This window comes from Zeus faber, assembly GCF_960531495.2.
Source record: "Zeus faber genome assembly, chromosome: 15".
Taxonomy (NCBI): Eukaryota; Metazoa; Chordata; class Actinopteri; order Zeiformes; family Zeidae; genus Zeus; species Zeus faber.
Genome location: NC_137194.1, coordinates 12,272,880 through 12,294,638, shown reverse-complemented (window position 1 = coordinate 12,294,638; position 21,759 = coordinate 12,272,880). Strand labels below are relative to the sequence as shown.

The 21,759-nt window shown below is 43.1% G+C and overlaps 1 protein-coding gene across 1 annotated transcript in view; it reads left to right on the top strand.

Annotated features, from left to right (window-relative positions):
• The window catches only part of lrp1ab (low density lipoprotein receptor-related protein 1Ab), a gene marked incomplete at its 3' end in the record, with an annotated part of 105,613 nt that overhangs the window by 7,775 nt on the left and 76,079 nt on the right, over window positions 1–21,759 (top strand). Inside the window, exons 2-3 of the mRNA XM_080015183.1 lie at window positions 4,005–4,127; window positions 15,915–16,052. Coding sequence (XP_079871309.1) covers window positions 4,005–4,127; window positions 15,915–16,052 — 261 coding nt within the window. The remainder of the gene's footprint in view (window positions 1–4,004; window positions 4,128–15,914; window positions 16,053–21,759) is intronic.

Below are 21,759 nucleotides of genomic sequence, written 5' to 3'. Positions count from 1 at the left end.
TGGCAAAACCCACCACACACACACACCCTTTCCCTTCCCTTTGTCTGCCTTTCTCTGTCTCTCTATCCTCGTTCTTTGTCTCCCAAATTCACAGATCTTTACAAAAACTCGGGATAAATAATGACCGTCCATGAGTTGTTTTTTCTGGGGGCGCCTGGGTACAGTAGCCTCTTGTAAACCAAACCATTCGGGCAGAAGTGTGAGGAAGGCCGTCTGCTCCTCAGGTATTTCTTGGACAAACATCATGACCATCTTCTTTCTTTCTTTTTATTTTTTTATTTTGCAAAGAGGCCTCGTTCCTGAAAGCATTCCTGGGGTTCCATCCTTCCATCCATCCACCCATCCTTCATCCATCCATTCCTCGGCATTCACATGTAATGCTTTTTACGCGACTCTTTTACTCCATTGCTACTCTATCCTAGAGGTGTCATAAATACAGATGGCCACCAGCGTTACGAGCTGCAGAAAAACCTGTGTGATATCCCAGATAGGGCGGACGTACGTTTAAAAAATAAATGTGTTTTTCTACATTAGCCCATTGAAGGGGGAAAAAAAATTATTGGAAATAAAACCCATTGTTGTTATTTTCATTCATTCTTTCCTGGATTACTTTGGAAAAAGCTCTTGAGGTTTTTGAACTGGGAGAGAGCAATTAATTGAGATTTCCGCCTTCATCACAAATCAAATATGATCCAAGGTGATCATATGTAGATTTACTGTGATGCTGTAGTACCCAAAGGATAGTGATGTTTATTGCGGGTTGTTTTTAAGTGAAGGAGACATTTATTCTTTTCATCTTTTAGTCTCACTGATTCACCAAAATAATGACTGGATCTCCTAACGGTTGATCATTGATAACACAAATACACTTGGAAAATAAGTTGGACTGAAGCGTTGTGATGAAGGCATTCAGATGTAAGATGTGATTTTATGGTGGAGGAAAACCCATCAGAGACAAGGGTATTTTGTGAGAAATGTTCCCTGATGAGTGATTCCTGTTCCCAAAGACAGAATAAAAGCCTCCTGTATTCCTCTTTACAAGTAATATGGACCCAAATATTTAAAATCACAGTCCTGTTTTGTACCTTCAAAAAATTGTCAGTATTTTGGCAGTAGCCTTTGATGGGGGGGGGCGGGGCGGTATACGAGTTTAGCAGACTGAATTAACAATTCGCATCTCTGTCTGAGATATTTCAGTGGGCCGTGAAAGAAGGCTGGCGAGGTGGAAAGTTGCCGGTTCTATCCCTTCAACCTCCCGCCCAGTCTTTAAGCCGCAACCTCCAATTAGTTCTCGGAGGTTCTCCTCTCCGTGGTCGTTCCGTGTCGCCGTGCTTAAAATTAGAAGCCACAATGTTGCATTTCCTCGTTTTTATGCACAGTCATAGGGAACGGGCGGCTCAGCCCAGCTGCTTTTACACCAGGGTCCAGGCAGACCAGGGGAATGTCAACACATAGAGGCCTGTTGCCGCTTTCAATACCTTCACTCATTGCTGCCCGTGGCTACGCCAGTGCGGCTGTGTTTGTTGTTTAGGCAGATTAAGCAGCAGTGTACAGGCACAAGCAAATCCAATGTATTTGCCGCCGCGCTAAAAGTGCTTGGCCATCGGGGAAACTGAAAGGAAGCAAAACTAACACGTTGGCTCCGGGCCACAGATAGCCTCCCTCTTGTTCCGGCTCTCCAAGCGACTGGGTTTGGGCTGCTGGTCATCTGAATTTATTCCCCCTCTGGCCTCCTTCATTCTTGTACAGGGCCACTATTACTTTTTCCAGTCTGCAAGGCTTAGAGGAAGACTTGAAGTAGTTGAGACTAGTCTTTTTTTCTTGAACTAGTCTTTCTTCTAGTCTTAAATGTTACCCTCAGACCCTCAGACTAGTCTTTCTTCTTGAACTAGTCTTTCTTCCAGTCTTAAATGTTACCCTCAGTCCCTTAGACTAGCCTTTCTTCTCGAACTAGTCATTCCTCTAGTCTTCCATGTTACCCTCAGTCTAGTCTTTCTTCTTGAACTAGTCATTCTTCTAGTCTTAAATGTTACCCTCAGTCTAGTCTTTTTTCTTGAACAAGTCTTTCTTCTAGTCTTCCATGTTACCCTGAGTCCCTCAGACGAGTCTTTCTTCTTGAACTAGTCTAGAACTAACTTTCTTCTTGCCTTCAGTTTTTCCCTCAGTCTATCTAACATGGACTGATTTTGGCTTTCACATACCCTTCAAACATTGGTAAAATCTCTCAGTTTTAGAAACACTTGCTTTTTTTATTTGATCATTTTGTCGCTTTAAAAACCGTTTCCCAAAGCAAAGGATTGTTGTTTTTTATTTTTTTATTTTTATTTATTTTTTTAGGATAAAGGGTATCCTTAGAAGGTGGACAGGCCAGTGCAGGTTGGATCTAGACTGTAACCTTAAAAAAATGGCTCTTCAATTTGCAATGGGTATAGCTAATCATCCATCCCGGCCTGGGAGCTGATTCCACCATTTTGGTACCAGTGATGATGAAGTCCTTGCGATGAGTTCTGAATATCTTCCAAGGCCCCGTAGCGATGATGGTGCAACTTGGCATTTGGAATTCAGTGATTGAAGATGGTTTAGCTTTAATTTTATGTTTCCAATGCCATTGAATGTGGAGAGCAGTTGAGCACTAGTTCTGCATTTTAAAAACCCACTCTCTGCCTCTCAATCTCTTCAACTATTGGGAAAACGGTGATGTGATTCCGGTGACCCTTCACCTTGTGATTGTATTTATGAAAGCCCAACAATCAGGAGCATTTGACTCACCCATTCACATTCGCCGTCATGCGAAAAAATACTCGGGTTCTAAATCCCTTAGTCTGACACTTTACAGGAACGTGACCGCAATGATACACCACCCTCCTGCTCTCTTGTGATTTCAGTCACATCCCGGCCCCCTTGCGGTTTGCCCCCCCCCCACACCTCCACAAGCCTGCCAAACACTGAGCCAGGCAAGTCATCCAGGGCAGCAGAGGCATGGTCCCTGCAGAGAATTACAATGAGACCGGCGGCCTCGTCCTTTCCAGAACATCGCTGCACCCTAGTACAGTAACAACAAACCTCCGGTGCAAAAACAAATACTTTTCTGGTCTTCGTTGTTTTGGATTTGAAAAAAAATGAACCCGTTTAAGGATCTGTCAGTTCTTTGTGCTTGCTTGGCCACCAAGTCTCATTCTTGTTTTATTTTTACGATAATACGGTTTGATGCAAGATAATGTTGCCCATTGCTGCTTATGCAATGGAATTGTATTCTTACTTACTGAATTTTTGAAACAATTTTCCAATAAGTAATTAACTTTGGGCCCGATAATACACGACATACCTAAAGGCAAGAATCCTGGAAGATTCCCTGAGTCCAGCATTTCAGAATTTAACCATGTCTGCAGTAGCAGCTTGCCAGATCATACAAGCTGCTGCTACCTTGTGGTAAACCTCAACAGTCTGCGCTGACTTTCTGCCCAGAACTACGAAAGAAGGCATTTTCCCATCGGCTCAGGCAGTGATTGAGTGCCCAGTTATGTCTGTGCCGTCAAACTTAAAAGCACCTCTGTGGTAAAAGTTGAAAAAGAAACCTAACGCTTAATAAAAGGCAGATTGAGTTAAGATGTGAGCAGGAAACAACAAAACTGTAAACTCTGAAAGGGCCAGTGTTGGTAGTAAAGTTGTAGATGAACTTGTTTTCAAAATAGGGTTTCCCTGTGGTTCCTTTGACACACAAACATGGCTGTGAACTCGGATTGACCCACGCATGTCACTGAGCCCCGCTGGCGAGTAACTGGCTTTCTCGGAGCTGGAAAATTCCATTCCCCGTCCTGAATAGAACAAACTGCCCATTAACAGTACGTCCAACTAGAACCTTTGTGGGATGCAAATTGACCTACCTTACCTTCCTCTGCGTAGCTCTACTGATGCAATGAGGCATTTTAAAGCGTTGGATTCCATTGACATATTTGAATCCAATGCTGACACATCATCTTTCCTGCTTTTCTCATCCCCTTCAGCTCCCAAGACCTGCAGCCCGAAGCAATTTGCGTGCAAGGACCAGGTGACCTGCATCTCCATGGGCTGGCGCTGTGACGGGGAGAAGGACTGTCCTGACGGATCAGACGAGTCCCCCGACATTTGTAAGTATATCTAAAATAAAAACTCAGCAACCCACCACCCCCACCCAGTCTATTCCGCCTCAAGTTAACTGGTTCTTGTAGAATTTTGCTGTTCTTTTTTTATTGTTACTTTCCCTCCTTCTTAGCTCTTCAGATTGACGTATCTAAAGGGCATTGTAGACTTCCATCGTACAGTATCTCTTTTAAGTGTTCATAAACGTTTCGACAGCGTTGATTCCCCTCGGACGCCCTATCTGGCTCCTGCTCTTAAAGAGACGATAGCGCCGCATCCAAGCAGTCCAATTTGGGACTGAATAAAGGGTCATCGCACGCCCTTTCCTACGAAGGACACCGGTCCCACCGTGTCGGGCCCCGGCTGCTTTGCTGAATCATAGCTCTTAATTAGGTAGAGGTGTTTAGTCTGGATGTGAAGGGGTCTGCTCTTGTCTTGGCTCTTCTGGGACCTCCATGGTCCCCGGCAGCCTCGTCCCAGCTGCCGCCCTCCACTGTTCTTCCATAAACACTCAGTAGAGAAAGGCTGTATCCCTGTTTATACGGAGGCTCTAATACTTGACTTTTAGCGTCTGCTTGTGCCACGCCTTACATCTGTCATGCCACAAACATTCTCATAATCGGTCCGGCACGCAAAGGCAAGTTCCCGACACTAGGCATCAGGGGTGGTTTTTTTTGTTTTCTTTTGTTTTTTCTTTTTGTGGCGGACAACGGCATTTGCTAATAGCGCTCAGGGCTTTGGATTTAATTTGTGTTGAAAAGCCATGTTGCTGGGTTGATACAAGAACATTTAAGCACTGACCGCTGTTGAAATACGGAAGGTTAAATCTATTTGGATTCCTCTCCCCATGGACGACTCGTCTTCATCCTCTCATCTTCCTCTCCTCCTCGTCTTTCTTCAAACTGTAGACGTCATTCTGTTTTGTGCTTGTCTATTGTTAAATGTGTTGTTTGAAGGTAAACAACAATTAAACTCATCCTTACATATTTTAGTTAACCCCTACACTAATAATAAGGTTATTAGTGTGTGACTTGAGTAAATAACTACTTTGCTATTTTTACTGCAAATATTACTGAAAAACATTATTTTTTCTATTGCCAGTGTCAAATAGTGAGTTAATAATAGTAGCGTTAAGTTAGTTTAAATAGTTATTTTAATACTTGATAATACTCAATAATCAATGGAACAGGAAGAACGTGGTGTAAATCAGATCCTAACGGCTCTGTCAAGTGAGCTGCGGATACTCCATTTCTGCCCTTTTCTACAAAGCAAATTGGACTGAGTGAAATTTCCATGGCACTAATTTTCCAAACCCAGACAATGCCGTGATTCATCTGGTCCGAGGGAACTGCATGGGAAGCCCTGTTCCACCAGAACATCCAGATCTGTTCTGCCCAATTACCCATTCCACACCGGCTGCACTGGCCATGTCACTTTACCTTTCAGTGAAGGCGCCACTTGGTGCACGTTTCCAGTATTTCACAATAAATATCTGTCACTAGAATAAATACACACTTACAACTGTATATTATTTTTAGTCCCTATAAAGCCTAAAAAAAAAATTCCATTAGCAGTGAAATACTCATTCTGCTCATATTAACTATATTAGTACAATTTGAAAAGGGAGAATGGCCAGGATAAAGACACTGTCTAAATTTAATCATATCATATCCCAATGTAAGTGTACGGGTGCATGACGGTTCTTTAGCTTTATTAGAATAGACACCTTCCCAGTTGAGTCGGAAATATGGTGCCTAGTCCTTCAAAAGAGATCATAAAGTATATACGTCCAATTATTTTGGCGTAGGAGGTACAAGTCTAAAATATACACCGATGATAGCTTTGCTTACTGGCGGTTGTTGCAGAATGGATCCATGTCCCTTTATATGTGTGAATTGTTATGGATAATTCGACATTTAATTATTCCAACACTGGCACATAGGGAGCAGCTGTTTTGGTTTTACAAAATTGAAACTAAAAGACTCCAGCATCTGTGTCCTCATCCAGGTGCTGTCACCCGGCTTAACGCCGATGCGGTGAAGCCTCAAAGAGGTGGGTTAAAGATGTGAAAAGGACCCTTTCAGGCCGGGTCCCATCCTGTACACGAGGTCCAACCAGGGAGTGCGAGAGCATAAAGGCTAAGCTGTGAAATTCCTCTTATATGGGTCTCACAACTCATCTCACCAATTTATCAAAATGAGTCCACAAATTCCTTTGGCGAGACGGTCAAATAATTGTCTTGTGAATATCATTAATGGCAGACAGTGGCAAACTCTGATCTTGGGTTTTTGGAATTCAGCAGTGAGGTGAATGAAACTGGGATGTGTATGTGAAGCACCGGATCATCATCATTTGAGGTATCTATTGGTCTATTGTTTGTTTTTTTGTTTTTTTGACCCTGTGGAATGGAAAACCTTGTGTTGCTCGCCATCCCTGCATTTCTGTTCACAAGGGTTAAGCAGTTTGAAGACCATCAGATCTGAAAAGCATAAGCATGGGCGGCGCAATGGCCAACGGGTACCTACAAGGCTCCTGACAGCCGCTGTCTTAACTGGATATAGAAGCATATTATTTAGGCAAGGATATTGAATTGAAAGGCTCACATTTAGCTGCATAGCCAGTAGATATGTCTAGCCTCCTTCGCCCTGGTGCTTTGCTCAGACTTGCCCTCTGACCACAGTCTAGGTTCGCCTGTTGATAGGAATCAATGTAGAGCATGCCGCTATAATCACATCATTATATCCCCAGTTCAAGTTAATTACAAACCGCAAGCTTGCATTTGAATGTTTGCTTACCCCCAATTTCTCAGTGTGAAAGAATACTTTTTATCTTGTTTTCTCTTTGTTTTTCCTCCCTTTCTCTCCCCTCCCCGATGACTGTTTTCCCGGCAATATGGCCCCGCACCCTAGCTCTCTTGTAATATACGTGCACTCTGATCAGGCAGGCGGCAGGCAAAGTTCATAATGCATGTCGGGTTTTGGCTCTCACTTTCTTTCTGACAGTTCTGACCACATTCACATGATTCCGTAGTCAACATCAGTTCTTGTTAGAAATCGTTCAACGATCACATGTTGTGCAAAGTACCTACGCAGAAAAGCTCCAAGCCAGTTTCGTTTCAGCTAAATATCACCTATTGGGTTTACAATGGTCATAAATTTGCCTGCTGTCATTGTGGCAGGTGTCGTAAACACATTTGGTTTTGTCTGGCGAGAGTCTTTGATCCAAACTGGAGGTACCTACGCGGGAAAGAACATATACAATTCAGTCGTACCGTCTAGAAGCCTAATTGCACTGTCATTCCCCAACCCTTCATTTAGACGGCAATTATGTTAAGACCTACTTCAACTTGAGTGGCGTGGAACTCGCAACTTGGAATCGCATCAAGATTTGTGCATACGGTAGTTGAGCTGGCAAGTTAATGTCAGGGGCCATTAGTGCACAAAACAGTTGCCTCAAGTTTCCAAAAAGGGCCTTGGCCGAAGCCGCTGCTTTTTTCAAACGGGACCGATACAGATATATGGGACGTCGCATGCCTCCTTGGGTGTATTTGTACACATGGGTCTACGTAACCTGCCAATTGACCAAGTGGAAACCGGTTTGAGTCCTGGCAGGACGCCAGCTGGAGTAGGCTGTCACGCTCCCTGGACCCCAGTCTGCACTTCCACGGCCCTTTGGAAACCCAGATAGCGATCCATCCACGGGCCTTGTCTGTAGGTGTGACCCGTCCTCACTGTCTTCCATTGATTTCTGATGTGCTTTTTCACCTCAGCCGCACACTGGATCTGGCCTCTAGAAGTTGCCCAAACTGTGACTTTTGGACAGCAGCTCTAGATCGCCCAGCGATGCTAGGTTCTCCCCCCCTGTGCTGCTGCTGCTGCTTTTTGATGCCAGCGGGTCACTGTGGTGTGCTCTTTAACTCTTATCTCCATCGAGCAGAGATAACATGTTTGAGGTTTGAGAGAGACGGAAGAAGGACAAAATGTTGCTTTCTCTGCTGTTCTCCTCGTGGAACTTTTGTACCAGCAGATAGACTTTTTTTCTTTGAGAAATAAAGAGCTTATCTATTACGGGTTAGAATAAAAGGCAAAAGTAAATCCATGGGGACATATTGCATGCTAAGCTTCCCTGTCTCGCTCTATTGCCAGTGTCTCATCAGCAAAATCCTACATATTTATTTTTCGATCTGTATTTTATTTATTTATTCATTTCCATTAAACTATCGAGAGTAGAGGAGAATGTAATGAGGTCATGACATTGACCAATTTCTGGGCACAGTTTGTAGAATGACTTTCTCTAATGAACTCAATATCTGCCCAAAAATGAAGCCTTTCAGCGATTTGTTATTTTTCACCCTTAACTCTTAAGCAACTGTAGTTTCCGTTTCGCTGATAAATCTTTGTCTTTGCATTCAGTGTGCAAATGTTTAGAATGAAATATGTCATGTCATAACCTTTTTAATTTATCTCGCAGCGCTCTTGAAAAAAAAATAATAATAAAAAAAAAATATATATATATATATATATATAAAATGTTTTTTTTTTGTGGAACAATGTATCCGTGGAAGTCTGTTTGCAATTACGGCGCTAGAATGAGCCACATTCATTGTGGTTGGCCCGGCGAACGGGAACAGATGTTTGAGTAAGCCCAAGCATGTAAGCAGCACTTTCTCCGTCATGAGACGCACTCACCATAAAGGAACTTCTTTCTGCATCCAAGGCCTTATGCAACAGTTGGCTTCAACCCATTCCCTGTTTTTTTCAACATGTAAATGTCCACAGGAGGACATTCAAACAAGGTGTGAACCGCACCTCAATGATGTAAATAGACGGCTCTTTGTATTCATGTGCTATGTTAATGTTCATTCAGGCAGAGAAAATGAGCTGATTACTTGGCACAATTAGAGCTCGCTGATGGCCAGCCACTCCCAATCCTAATGCGGCTGAGGTGTGAAAGTCGCTTTTTACTCTCTTCAAACATTCAGTGTACTATTATATGAAAAGTGGAGAAAATCTTTCATATATTTTTTCATCTAGTTTCTTTTTAGTTTTGATTTGTTAAACACGGTTTATCCTGAAATGCAATATAGGCAGGATAGGCCAGGGAATACATGTAATGTAATGGGATCCCATGTCTGACAACAGGCTGAAGTTATTCCGTGTTGGTGTTTATGGAAGTGGGGGTTCTGGGGAAGTTTGGGTCCGTGGGACGACAGTCTCATTACATCTCAGTCCACAGTCACACTGTGTGGCCCACAAACATTGCTGGCCCTGCGGTGTCTGGCTGGCTTGGGAGGAAGGTCTGACGGCGAGATTGAGTTATCGTCTCGTCGCAGAAGGGGGAAGCCGCCATGCGCCACACAGCAAGGTTATCTATCCATCTCCCGTCCTCCAGCCCAGCTGGAGGCTGTCCAGCCTTTTGGCCCTTTGTCCGGTCCGTCCCACCGTCACGCCTCGGCAGACTCTCCAAGACGACTAGGAAGAGCAGACTTCAGTGATGGAGGGATAGATGGATGGAGAGACAGGATGATCCCAGAGAAAGGGCTTTGTACGAGAGAAAATGAGCAGATTAGTACTCTGGCTGAGGGGGAAAGTGGAAATGGCTTTGTGAGGCTGTGATCCTTTCTTATGCCAACAGCGTCTTACAGTAGAGGCTGGGAAGGCCTTTCAACGGTGCATAATAGAAGGCAGTTAGCAGCAGTCGTAAGAGGTGAGGAGAGGAGGTCCTGCACAGGGAGGAGGTTCTGCTGAGTCAGGGGAAGGAGGTTTTGCAGGGGGTTTCTGCAGGGGCCGGAGGAGGTTCTGTCGGGGCAGGAGGTTCTGCAAGGGGGCAGGAGTTGACACACTGCCTCCACAGAGGAAGGAGCAAAGCCCAGTAAATCCCTCTGGTCTGCAGCCTGAGCCTCATATCAGCAGACGGGGAATACTGGACTTTCTCACGCCGCACAGGCACCGCTCTCCTTTCTCTATTCCGTCTCTTCTCCACACCCTCTCTTTCCTTCCCGCTCTCCCCGTCTCTCTCTCTTTTCTATCTCTCAAAGCCAGCCGAGAAGAAAGATAGACATACCTAGCTGCCCCCGTTCTGTCTTTTTTTAAATCTCTCCTCCAGTCTTCCCTCTTGTGTAATTGCCGTTCTGTGTTTTCTCTCCCTGTATTCCAGATGGCTTTTTTGTTTGTTTTTGCTGTCGCTCTTTGATGTTTCTTTTTGTTGAAAGAATAACTTTCCCTGCTGCATTTAATACAGAGTCGAATTTATGTTTTTTTTTTAAGCCCAACGTATGCATTTCTATGCACTGCAAAAGGATTTATCAGTGCAAAGAAACTCATTGCATAATCCTGTGGCAACAATTGAAATTGACCATATTATGTTAGTCATTTGTTTGCACAAATTGAACGCTGACACACACACACACACACACACACACACATACAAACAAACACAAACACACACTCTGACATACACACGTACTCAATGACACCAACACACAGTGGGAAGAACTCCAGGTTTCCAGTGCTGCAGACCGTATCTGTGCAATCTGTACAATGTTTTTACCTTTTAGTCCCAACACAATACATATATTGTACATATATTGTACATATACATATACTGTATCACACTTAGTTTTGTTGTTTTTGAAGTTCAACAGATTTTTTTTAAGATGCCATGGTTTACATTATGCATAATTTCACCATGCATGCAATATAGTGTGATAACACTGGGACAACATTGCAGATAAGGTAATAATTTTTGTGGTTATTTTAGTTGTTTTTTTCCAGACTATCAAGCTGTTTTCACTTATTATTATGCTTATTATTATTAGCAATGCACCAATCGTTACCAAGACAAATTCCTTGTGCAGCGTATGAGAATGTGCCTGGCTGAATAAACACATACTGATTGTGATTCTGACAAATAGTCCATTTGGGTTCATCACCATTTTGCACATGAACCCGATTCTGGAATTGGAGCATACGTCGATGCGACTGTGGTAGAGTTTCTCACGGCGAGATCATTAAATCTATGGGAGTAAACTGGGTCAGCGGGGTCGTGCGCCCCGGCCGTGTTTGGTGCTGGACAGTCAGATTCCAGGATTCTAGGGTGTGGAGAAGTCAGCCGGCTGTCACCCGGCACGACGTGTTTATTAGAGCCGACAGCGGCTTGTATGGGCGTCTGGAGACCGCCGTGGAACCCCCCCCCCGGACGACTGCGGGAAGAAATACCAAGCTTTTTATGCCTGGCGACAAAGGATCAATGGGGGTTCCAAATTTAAGGTCGTTGCATAACCATTTTGGTTGGGGGGGGGTTGGGGTTAAGGTGATAGAGGGGTGGACACAGTAGGGGGGGGGGGCACTCTTTGACGTCAAGCGCCGGCCGGACGAACCCGGTGGTGCTGGTGTGACTTCCCTTCATGCTTCGGGGAGCCGGTTGAATGTGATGACTCTTTTGAAAGATTACCGTAAAACTACCAAGTAATGTGCAGAATGTTTTCGGGCCAAAACTCATATTTGACCCAAGGGGGTTATTACACACTATAATAAGAGGCTTAATAGAGCAGAACATACCTGGTTTATGACTGGGGTCGTGGTTGTGATTGTTGTTGGTTGTGGAAGTATTTTCCTCCCCCCATAGATCCTATTTAAAAGAAAACTGCAATGTTACGCAACACAAACATCACAGCAGCCTCCTGGGTAATAAAGCTATGCTATAGGATGTATAATGTCGTGGTCCTCGGTTTTAATTACATTTTTTTTTCTCTCGACTTTATTCACTGAGAAGTCCTTCTCCAGCCGCACAGTATCTTAAATATAACCTCCGCTGTTTCTGTGGAGAAAGTGTGATGGGTGGATTAAAAAGTCCCCCAGAAGGTTCACATTATAAGGTTTTTAAGAGTTTGGGAGGTCCCTCTTTATAGCATCATTTTAAATGAGTGATACGTTTTAACTTCAAAATTTATTGGAAAGGGGGCAAAGACAGACAACAGGAATTTAGAATTTGGATGTTGAATGACTCTTGAAGCAGGGCGCTTGGGGACTCATAGTTGACTCACTTATTAAAGTTGTTATGAAACAGCCTTGTGCCCTTGGAAATCTCACCGTTAATGGTAATTGCGCCATGACTCAACTGGGCGTGTTTCAAACCGTTCAAGGTTTTGGAAAGTCGTGGGAAAATAGATTTAGGTGTTTCCACTGTATCGTGATAGATTTGGATGAGATGATAGATGTTTATTTTATGGATGTGCGATTCAGGAAAGAGTATGAGAATTTGCGGTGAAGTGGTTTTTATAGTGCTTGGCTCTGTGCCATATTATGGGGTGGAAAAAGTGTATTCCGGATAGGGTAGACTACTATAACCACTAGTCGGTGCTGTTGGCAGCAGTCAACTAGTCGTCGACCAGATTGACAATAATTATTGTATTAGCAAAATAATTTATTAAAATATGTGAAGGCACTGGTTGAACAGCCTATGATTGGTAACGCCTGGAGCAAGGAGGCGCAGGCTGCTGACGTCATGGTGAAGGAGACGTTGTTGTGTTGAGAAATAAATGGATTCCTGACGTCGCCAGCCTGCGCCTCCTTGCTCCAGGCGTTACCAATCGTAGACTGTTAAATCCAGCGCCTACGTATGAATTTACATTCACATATATATATATATATATATATATATATATATATATATATATATAAGATACACACACTGTATGTGGTATGTTTTTTTTTTTTTTATTCTCTCCATCTGTCTTTAAGTAACCTGCTTACATTGTTCATCACTATTGTCATCTTCACCTTTTCTGGACTTTCTGTTGATTAGTGCCAATGACATGTATTTTCCCGTAAGCCAGGGTTATTATCTTATCTTTATTCTAAGCTGTGTGGTGCTCAAAAGATATAAGATTTGATATAAAATAAATTTACATTACACTGGTTTCATTGCACATCACAAACAATTGTAATGCAATGAAACCAGCAACATGTACAAGCAACATGTAATGCAAGCATTGCATTACATGTTGAGAGAGAACAGCACTTGAAATAAAAAAATAATGCATTTATTTACCTGAATTTCCCCCCGGGTATCAATAAAATGTTATCTTATCTTTTGTCATAGGGTTGCCATAAAAGCAAATTACCCTCACAATGATGTTTTTGTTGGACGTCCGCAGTTCTCTCAAAATGAAACTTGTCCCCGAGTTGTTTATGCATGTTTTGTCATAAATTCAGCTTGACCTGTGTTGCTGCAGCATAAACTTCAAATTAAAACCGGTTTGTTTAAAGGTTAGTTCTAGTTCTAACCAAGTTGTGTTACAGAGAGTTTGGGTTTTGAACTCATTTACAGTTGATATGGTAGTTATTTGTAGTAGTTAAAACAAAAAGAGAGCGTTGAGTGGATCCAGGGTCAGTGACGGACGAGGAAGGAAGAGACCAATCGCTGTACAACGGGGTTCATTACAATAAGCGGCCAACTACTTCCCAGAATGCAGCATGCAGCATTGTCCCTGCCGCCGCTGCTGCAAAGTTATTTAATCCTCCATATTGTCCTTCCTATTTGGATTTTCCACCGCTACCGCTCCCTAGTCGGCCCGGGTGTTGTGGAAGTCCTGCAGTTCTGTGTGTGTGTGTGTGTGTGTGTGTGTGTGTGTGTGTGTGTGTGTGTGTGTGTGTGTGTGTGTGTGTGTGTGTGTGTGTGTGTGTGTGTGTGTGTGTGTGTGTGTGTGTGTGTGTGTGGGGCCAGGATTTCGATTTAGCTTGTGGCCTATTAGTATCCCAGCAGAAGATGCAGCCCTGACAAACCACTCAGGGCTGTAGCCAAAGATACACAGGCCTTTGTCCCGGCTGTCCAACTTTAAACAAACTGTCTCTCCCTCCCTCTCTCGGTCTCTCTCTGTGTGCTTGATATAGCAGAGATGAGTAACTCAACCCCCCTCCCCCTCCTCCTTTTCTTTTTACTTTCGTCTTTTTTTTTTTTTTTTATCCGTAGAGAAAATGTTGACGTATGAAATCCCTTGACAGGGTTACACTTACATTTCTGCCGTGCACAGCTTGCACTCGAGCATGCGAGACACTTTACTCCTTGTGTTGCATTTATGTAAAAATCTTGCCATGCTGGTATTTTATTGAAAGTAAAAAGCTACATGTTTGAGAGGTCAGTGCTACAGGAGATCGGCTAATAGTCTTAACGTCCATCGCCTTCTTCCCAAAACCACCAAGCAGCACAAGGAAAGCAGCGCATCATCTGCATATAAGCAGACCTCTGCAATTCACGAGGGCCAATAGTCCAATTCCTTATATGGGCATTATAGTTTGGGCATTGATTCCAATTCTGGATCTGCTTCTTATAGTTGTATTACAATCAAAGCCAATCTCACTGAGTGATTGACAGGATCCTGAACATTTTCATCAAAATACATGCATAGAGATGCACCACCTGATGCAGGTTTGTGTGTGTGTGTGTGTGGGGGGGGGGGCGCTTCACACATCTGCTAAGCCCCAGAAGTGTACAGATGGCTTTCTGTTCAAGATGAAGGTGAACATTTATTCTCTCCTTTCGAGTGTCTTTCTTAAATGGGTCAGCAGATGTCGGACAGAGGGGAAAAATGAGTGAGAGGAGGAGAAGCAGAAAAACAGCCAAAACAAACTGTTTTCTTTTCAACTGTGGGCTGAGAAGAGAGTGAGAGGGTAGTGATGTGGGAGAGAGAGAGAGAGAGAGAGAGAGACTGCATCTGTGTTCAAAATCGAAAATATTTCTATACCGGTGGAGACCACATCCTCTGCTTCTCCGATCCTCTGCCCCATTCACTTTTTTTTTTGCGCGATTTTTTTCATAATCTTGGCAGCATTACAGCAGGATTGTTCAATTTAAGGCCATATATCATCATTTGGTTATGGTACAATCGTGATATAGATTCTATACGTCTTTAAGGTTGCCTTACAGTAAAGTAATTCAATTTTCGAAAACCTTCATAGGCTGTTCTAGATTTTCTAGAACACCTCTACCTGCTTGGTCATAATATCCACATTACTCATCAGAATCCGAATGGGTTTATTCCACCAGGTGCATTTATCTATGAGGAATTTGTCATAGTGAGGAGGTGCGTTGCTACAGAGAGTTTGCTTTTAAAAAAAAAAAAAAAGCTTCACAGTTTGACAAAAAGAAAATAATTATAAACAAAATTCATTGCCAGATATGCACAAAAAGACAAATGTATAGGAATGTGCATGATAAGTTATCGGTATGTTACAATTTTCGTGACATGTGTGTAAATATCTTATGAAAGCACCAAGTGTCATCCCCAAATTCTCGATGTGTGGCTATGTAATGCTAGCACACAGGACACCTTCAAAGTCCTGTCCAAAGTCAGTCCGATCCCTCTACCTCCGTGCCGTAGACCTCCAGGGAGACAGCAGACGGCGCGTTTGCCCTGAACCAGACAAAGAAAATGGAACAAACGAACAGCATCTTTATCACGTCTGTCCGGCCGCTGCGGGGTTCGTTATCAGCAGAGAAGGGCTGGGAGCTGCCGGGGCCGGACAGATAACACCCAGACGGCATCTCTCTCTAAAGCCGTCTGAGAGACAGATGGAGGGTGAGAGGGGACGCGAGGTGGTCCGATCGAAGGCCTTTGACGCGCTGCCCTTAAACGATGACTCATCCTTTCCTTTTCATTATTGAGTTGTTGCCTTTGGTGCTATAGGTGCAGCGTGGCACTCCGCAGCTCGAGGCTCAATGCTGAGCTTACGCCTTGATGTCGTGTACTAGGGTACCACGTTGAAGTACTATGTTGTTCCTATTTCTATTTCCAGGCACACAGAGCAGAGTGAACCAGTGTCCGGTAAACGAGCATGGCTGCCTGGACCCGGACACGTGCGTCCACCTGAGCAGGATGTGCGACGGCGTCCCCGACTGCTCGGACGGCTGGGACGAGGGACCCCACTGCAGAGGTAACAGTTTCACACTGAGGCGATCAGCTAATATTCTGAGCGTCCGTCCCCTCTTTTCAAAACCACAAGCATCACAAGCTTATTCCTACTGGTTAGCTGCACATCGTTTGCATATATACAGTCCTGTGCTGTGCACAAGGGGCTGTTCAATTTGGGTACACCAATTTATATAGTTCGATAGTCCAATTCTTTACATAGGCATTAAAGTTTGGGCACTGATTCTGATTCTGGAGCTGTACTTCTGAGTTATGATGTTTGCTGCGTTGTAGCTGTGTAAGCATGAATGCAAATCTCGTCGAGGCTTTGACATCCTGAAAATATTAATCAGCATGCATGCATAGGGACGCACCGCCTGGCAGCATTGACAGATGGCACCATCATCTATTTCTCCCTGGTGGTCCGTTGCTGGTCCATAAGCATTTCCCTCAGTCTCACGGATTAGATTGACCAGTCCCCCGTACGCCTCGAAATCATCTGCCCCGTTCTAAATTGTAATCGGTACCCAATAAATCCAGCGGGCCCTTTAATGAGCACGACCGAGGTTTTGCCGGCAGTCGCAGTGATCTCCTCCTTCTTCCTCTTTATCAGGGGAGGAAAAAGTCATTAATCAGTCAGTCTGGCTGCCAGGGCCATTCCTCCCAGCCCATCCCATCCATAGGGAATGATGGGCCAAGAATCTCATCAAATCCACCTCTATCAACTAGAGGCACGGGGACAGAGCGTATTGGGTCCATGTCGTTGTTGGGGCAGATTAGGGACGGCAGTCATTTTGAGTTATAGATGGCTGGATATAGCCGCCCCAAGCTCTGCCTTATTGGTAGGACGGTTTATTCTCGAGAATAGAATATAGTAGTGCAATATTTATCACAATCGAAACAAATTTCCTGTAGTAAATTGCGACGTCTTCAAGATACAATGCAGTTTTAAAAGCCATGCTGCATTACAGTGCTACTTCATTACAATATTGTAATACAACCTAGTGGGTAGTCAGGGTTGAACGCGTTACTATATCTTTCCTATCTGGTTTTAACGTTCGTGTTTAAAATTGCCATGCAATTATTTCAATAATCTTTGTGTGTTGATTTTCAAATTGTATTGTAGGGAAAAAAAGAAAATGAACCGAGTGATGCACTTCTACTTGTTTTGTTCTAAACTATCTGTCATTTTGTCTGTGATGCAAGTTGTCCCGGAGGTGATATTGGCATGAGATCCCCGACCTGGAGTTTGAAATCTATCGTATTGCATCAGCTGAGCAAATATTGACCGTGAAGGCTGAACGCTAAATCTAAATCAGCCCTGATCCAAAGTCCTGGAGAAGGGTTTGGTCTTCTGAGCGATCGGACGACCCTCACTGAATGATTTGTCACGTTTTTAGAGAGATGGATTAATAGAGAGATTTTTCTGCTTACGGTGATACGATTACTTAACCCGCTACAAAGACTTAGTTGCACTGTTGCACAGTTGTCCGGCGTGGGGGGGCGAGGGTGTCAAGATCCCGCGCGGCGCTGCCTCGACACACAACACAACGCCCGAATGATGTCGTCCAGTCGCGACACACTCTGTCCCAAATTACACAAGCCGGGCTGTCCCCCGGGGAAAGCAGAAACAAACACAGTTAAACACACAATCTCCGGTCTGCCACATGGCCACCCTATATTCACACACGCGAACGCGTACACGACCACTGGCATGCAAACAGCAGCCTTCCTTCCCGGAACCTTTTTGGTTTCTTAGTCACCCGGCTTACGGAAAGCCTCGCGCTTTGCAATCATCTCGCCGTTTCACCGTACAAAGTGCTCAGTTGCGCAAGTGCTGTCGGCTGTGCGCTGACTGATTTGGGCGCGGAGCGTAACGCATTAAAGGGAGAAGTGTGGTTAGGGTTTGGATACGGGTAATTCAATTCAGTGTGTCTTGACGATATTCTCCCATATTTGGTAAAGAATTGGGCGGAGATGTAGTTTAAAAACATCAGGAGTATCGGCTGGCGTTAAGGTCGGGGTGAGTGATAGAAATTCGAGGCAATGACCCTCCGGTCGAAGGTCTTTCTTTTTCTCGCTTCTAGGTCCTCATAACCTTGCCCCTTAAAAACAGGAAAATATATTTATTGTCTGAGAAAGGGTCTGTTTACCATACGTTAGCCTTTATGGGGGAGGGATTGAACCTTCACGGCGGGCCATTGTGTTTTCTTGTTCACGGCAGAGAATTGAAGTCCATTCATTTGTCTTATGCTCTGTCCGTCTTGTTTAGTCGGGTGAAAGGGCCCTTTCTAGGACAGCGGGCCCCTGCGACCCCTGGCTCTCAGAAGTGACTGATTGATAGAGGGGGGAGAAACGGGGTCATGGCAAGGCTCTTCAGCGCTCATTCCTCTTCCTCGCTGCTACAAAGGGGGCTCTTGATTACTGTACACTGTATTATGCATGCACTGGACTTTCCATTGTCCTGCACAACCCGAGAAGGGGACGCGGAGTTGGTTATTGCCTGCCTGCACTGGAAATCGCCACTTCTCTATTCATGCATCCATGCGTCGTTCACAAGTCCTGACCTAAGTGAGATCATTGGCCACCGTTAGGGCTGCATTGCATCACGTGGGTGTAGTAGATAGGTAAACATTGTAAACTATCAGTCATTCATTTTCAAGCCACCATTGGCAGCAGGACTGGCTACCTCTCCTATCACTATCATGCTTGAGAAAGCCTGTGTGCTAGTGTGTTTATTGTAATGATGTGAGCTGCTTGGCTCACATGCTGCCATTGTTTGGGACCTGTTTAGAGCCATGTTTGTCCATTATTCAGACCCCGGCTTGTGTTTACTTATGGTAACGTTGCTCCCTTTTTGAGACGTGGTCTGCAGGGAACTGCCTGGAAATACACCATATACAGTTTTACTGAGCCTCGCTTGTTATGTTTGCATAAACACATACAGTAGCTATCTATCTTAGTAACATACCTGGACATACTGGACGTACTAATGCAGCTTTTGCCACAAATTAATAAGATGATGCAAAGTTTTACGGCTGAATGCATGAAGCAAACAAATCACAGCAGAGCCAGTTTTCGAGCAAACCGATAAATGGTGCAAGTGGAATAATGTTGAAAGTAAACATGATCTGCTTTTGTATTTCAAGGAGACTAGTTATCGGTTTGATGAGGAGAAGGTAGAGAGAGGTTGATGGCGGGGACAAGATGAATGGATGGATGAGAGATTACTCCTCCCCAGAGGGAAATTGCAATGTCAGAGCAGCACACATCAAAATGGGCAATAACAATAAAGAATTAAAAATACAAATGTTAAAAAGAAAATAGCAATATGCAATAGACCCAAGAAGTCAAGTTTATTTATACAAGCCCTTAATCACAGTACATTCCCACAGGCTTCACAAGCCCACATTTCAAATAGAAATCAACATCAGCCCCTGGTCTTAACCCCACCCGGCCAAGGACAAAACTCTGTTGCCGAGTGGGCCACATTAATAGTATAGTATTACAAATCATAGGTAAATGTACTTCTATACTATGCAGTGTTAAAGCTAGACAGTCTATTTTGCTGGAACATTACGCTGCAGGTAGACGCCTCCAGAAAAGATGGGAAGTGGTCTTCATCAGGTCCGGACCAGGTTGGTCAGAGTGGTGGTTAGTTGAAAAACTGGAACTATACAACCAATCTTAAAATTGACAATAGGCAATAGAATTAAACCTAAAAATAAACAATGAACAATACAGATTTGGGAATATACAATAAACCTGATAACCAATAAATATGTAACAAAAAAATAAAGAAGAAAAAATTGAGCTATACAACAAACCTGGCAATTAACGAGAAATAATAAAAATAAACCCCAAAATAAACAATGAACAATATACACATTGTTATACACAATAATCCCAATGATAAACAATAAAAATAAATAAAATAATCCTAATGATAAACAATAAACCAGTAAAATAAACAATAAAAATAAAGAAAATCATTTTGGCAAATATAAAAAAAATATAAACCTAATAATAAATAAACCTAAAAGTAAGCAATGTATAATAAAAATATGGCAAATATACCATAACCATAATGATAAACAATCAAAATAATTGACAAACAAATAATAAAATAAACAATAGAAAAGGAGAGAATAAAGAAAAGAGAGTTTGCTGTGGTTCCTGTTGAGCTCCATTCAAACTAGTGTCGTGCTTGAAGCCTCAGGAGGAGTCGCAGGCGAGTCCAGGCTTGTTTCCCTCTGCTGGAGTCCCATGCTGGAATGTTGTGTTTTCTTAAATAATAATTAGTTAATAGAGTTTATAGAGAGTGTATATGTGTAAATTAAGCGGGCATAAATCCAAAATAATAATTATGAATTCATAATATGAAATAAATTATGATAAATCATATTGTTGTCATATGTCTAATATGTTTTCAATTTGATTGTTTTCAATTTATTTCTAAGATTGTTATACTGTAATGGATGTATTATTATCCTCTGCAATGAAACACAGTATGTAGACTAATTATGCCACAGACTTACAGTATGATGATTGTTGCTGTTATTATTAATAGAAGGACAATTTATAATAAGACAGAGTGGGTGAATTGTCATCAATCATAATTTTCCATTTTTCAAAGAAATTAACTTTTGTATTTATCAATTAAAGAAATTTGATTTCGACCTGCAGCACATAATTAATAGAACGTCTCAGCATAAATGATACAAAGACTGTTGAGCAATAAATTGTCGTTTTCCTCATGATATTCTACTTATTCAATTGAAAGAAAAGCACATTTTCAGCCTTCCATGATTTATTATTATTCTCATAAGTGTTAATGAGGGAGGCTGGGGGAAGTTTTTACATAAGGAAATCCGCGGAATTCTCATGACATAGAGCGGATTAATTTGTCATACGTGCACGCGGGGCTGGGATTGAGCTGCTTAAAGTATAATGAAATCATTAAAACAAAAATCAATGCTTCGATTTCCAACGCCTCCGCCGCTTCATCTTATTATTCATACCAAAGTCACTCTAAGTAGAAGTGGGAGTCGAATGGAGATTGGTCTAGAAAGCCCCTTTCCCACATGGAATGAAAGCCGTAAATCTGCTGGCAACTTTCCTTATTGGCGTAATGTGGTAAAAGGAGCCGGTCTCAGTGTTCCTAAAATGTATTCCCTAAATTTCCCCACTCTCGACCGAGTATCATTTCCGGGGAAATGCCGGTACGACTGTGAGTAGGGCTGTAGCGGTATGACGTTTTTTTTTCTCACTGCGGTTTTGCTTTTGTTTTTGTTTTGTCAGTTATTGTGCATTCTAGTAACAGGATAAAACAGATGTTTACAAAAACGCGCATGGATGACATTTCAATGAGGAATTATAAATAAGGGCAATCACATATACTTTTTATGTGCCCGAATCGACGCGGACACAGCTGTCCGAGCGTCTCGAACGCAGACAGCCGCGCCCCGTTCACATTCGCATTGAACGGCCGAATCCGATTCCGCAGACAGAATTCTGAGTCGGGTACAGCCTTAGAAATAATGAATAATAATCGGACAGACGCAAAACAAATCCCCCATATGTTGATGGTCTGTCCCTCTACCTCGTGCGTGGTGCACAAAGCTTAAGTGAGGAGCGGAGCAACTGAAAAGTTGTTTCTCCAGAAGTCCTTGAACATAGCATGAAAGACAGTCAATGGTCATAGCTAAACAATGATTATTGTGTGTCTATTT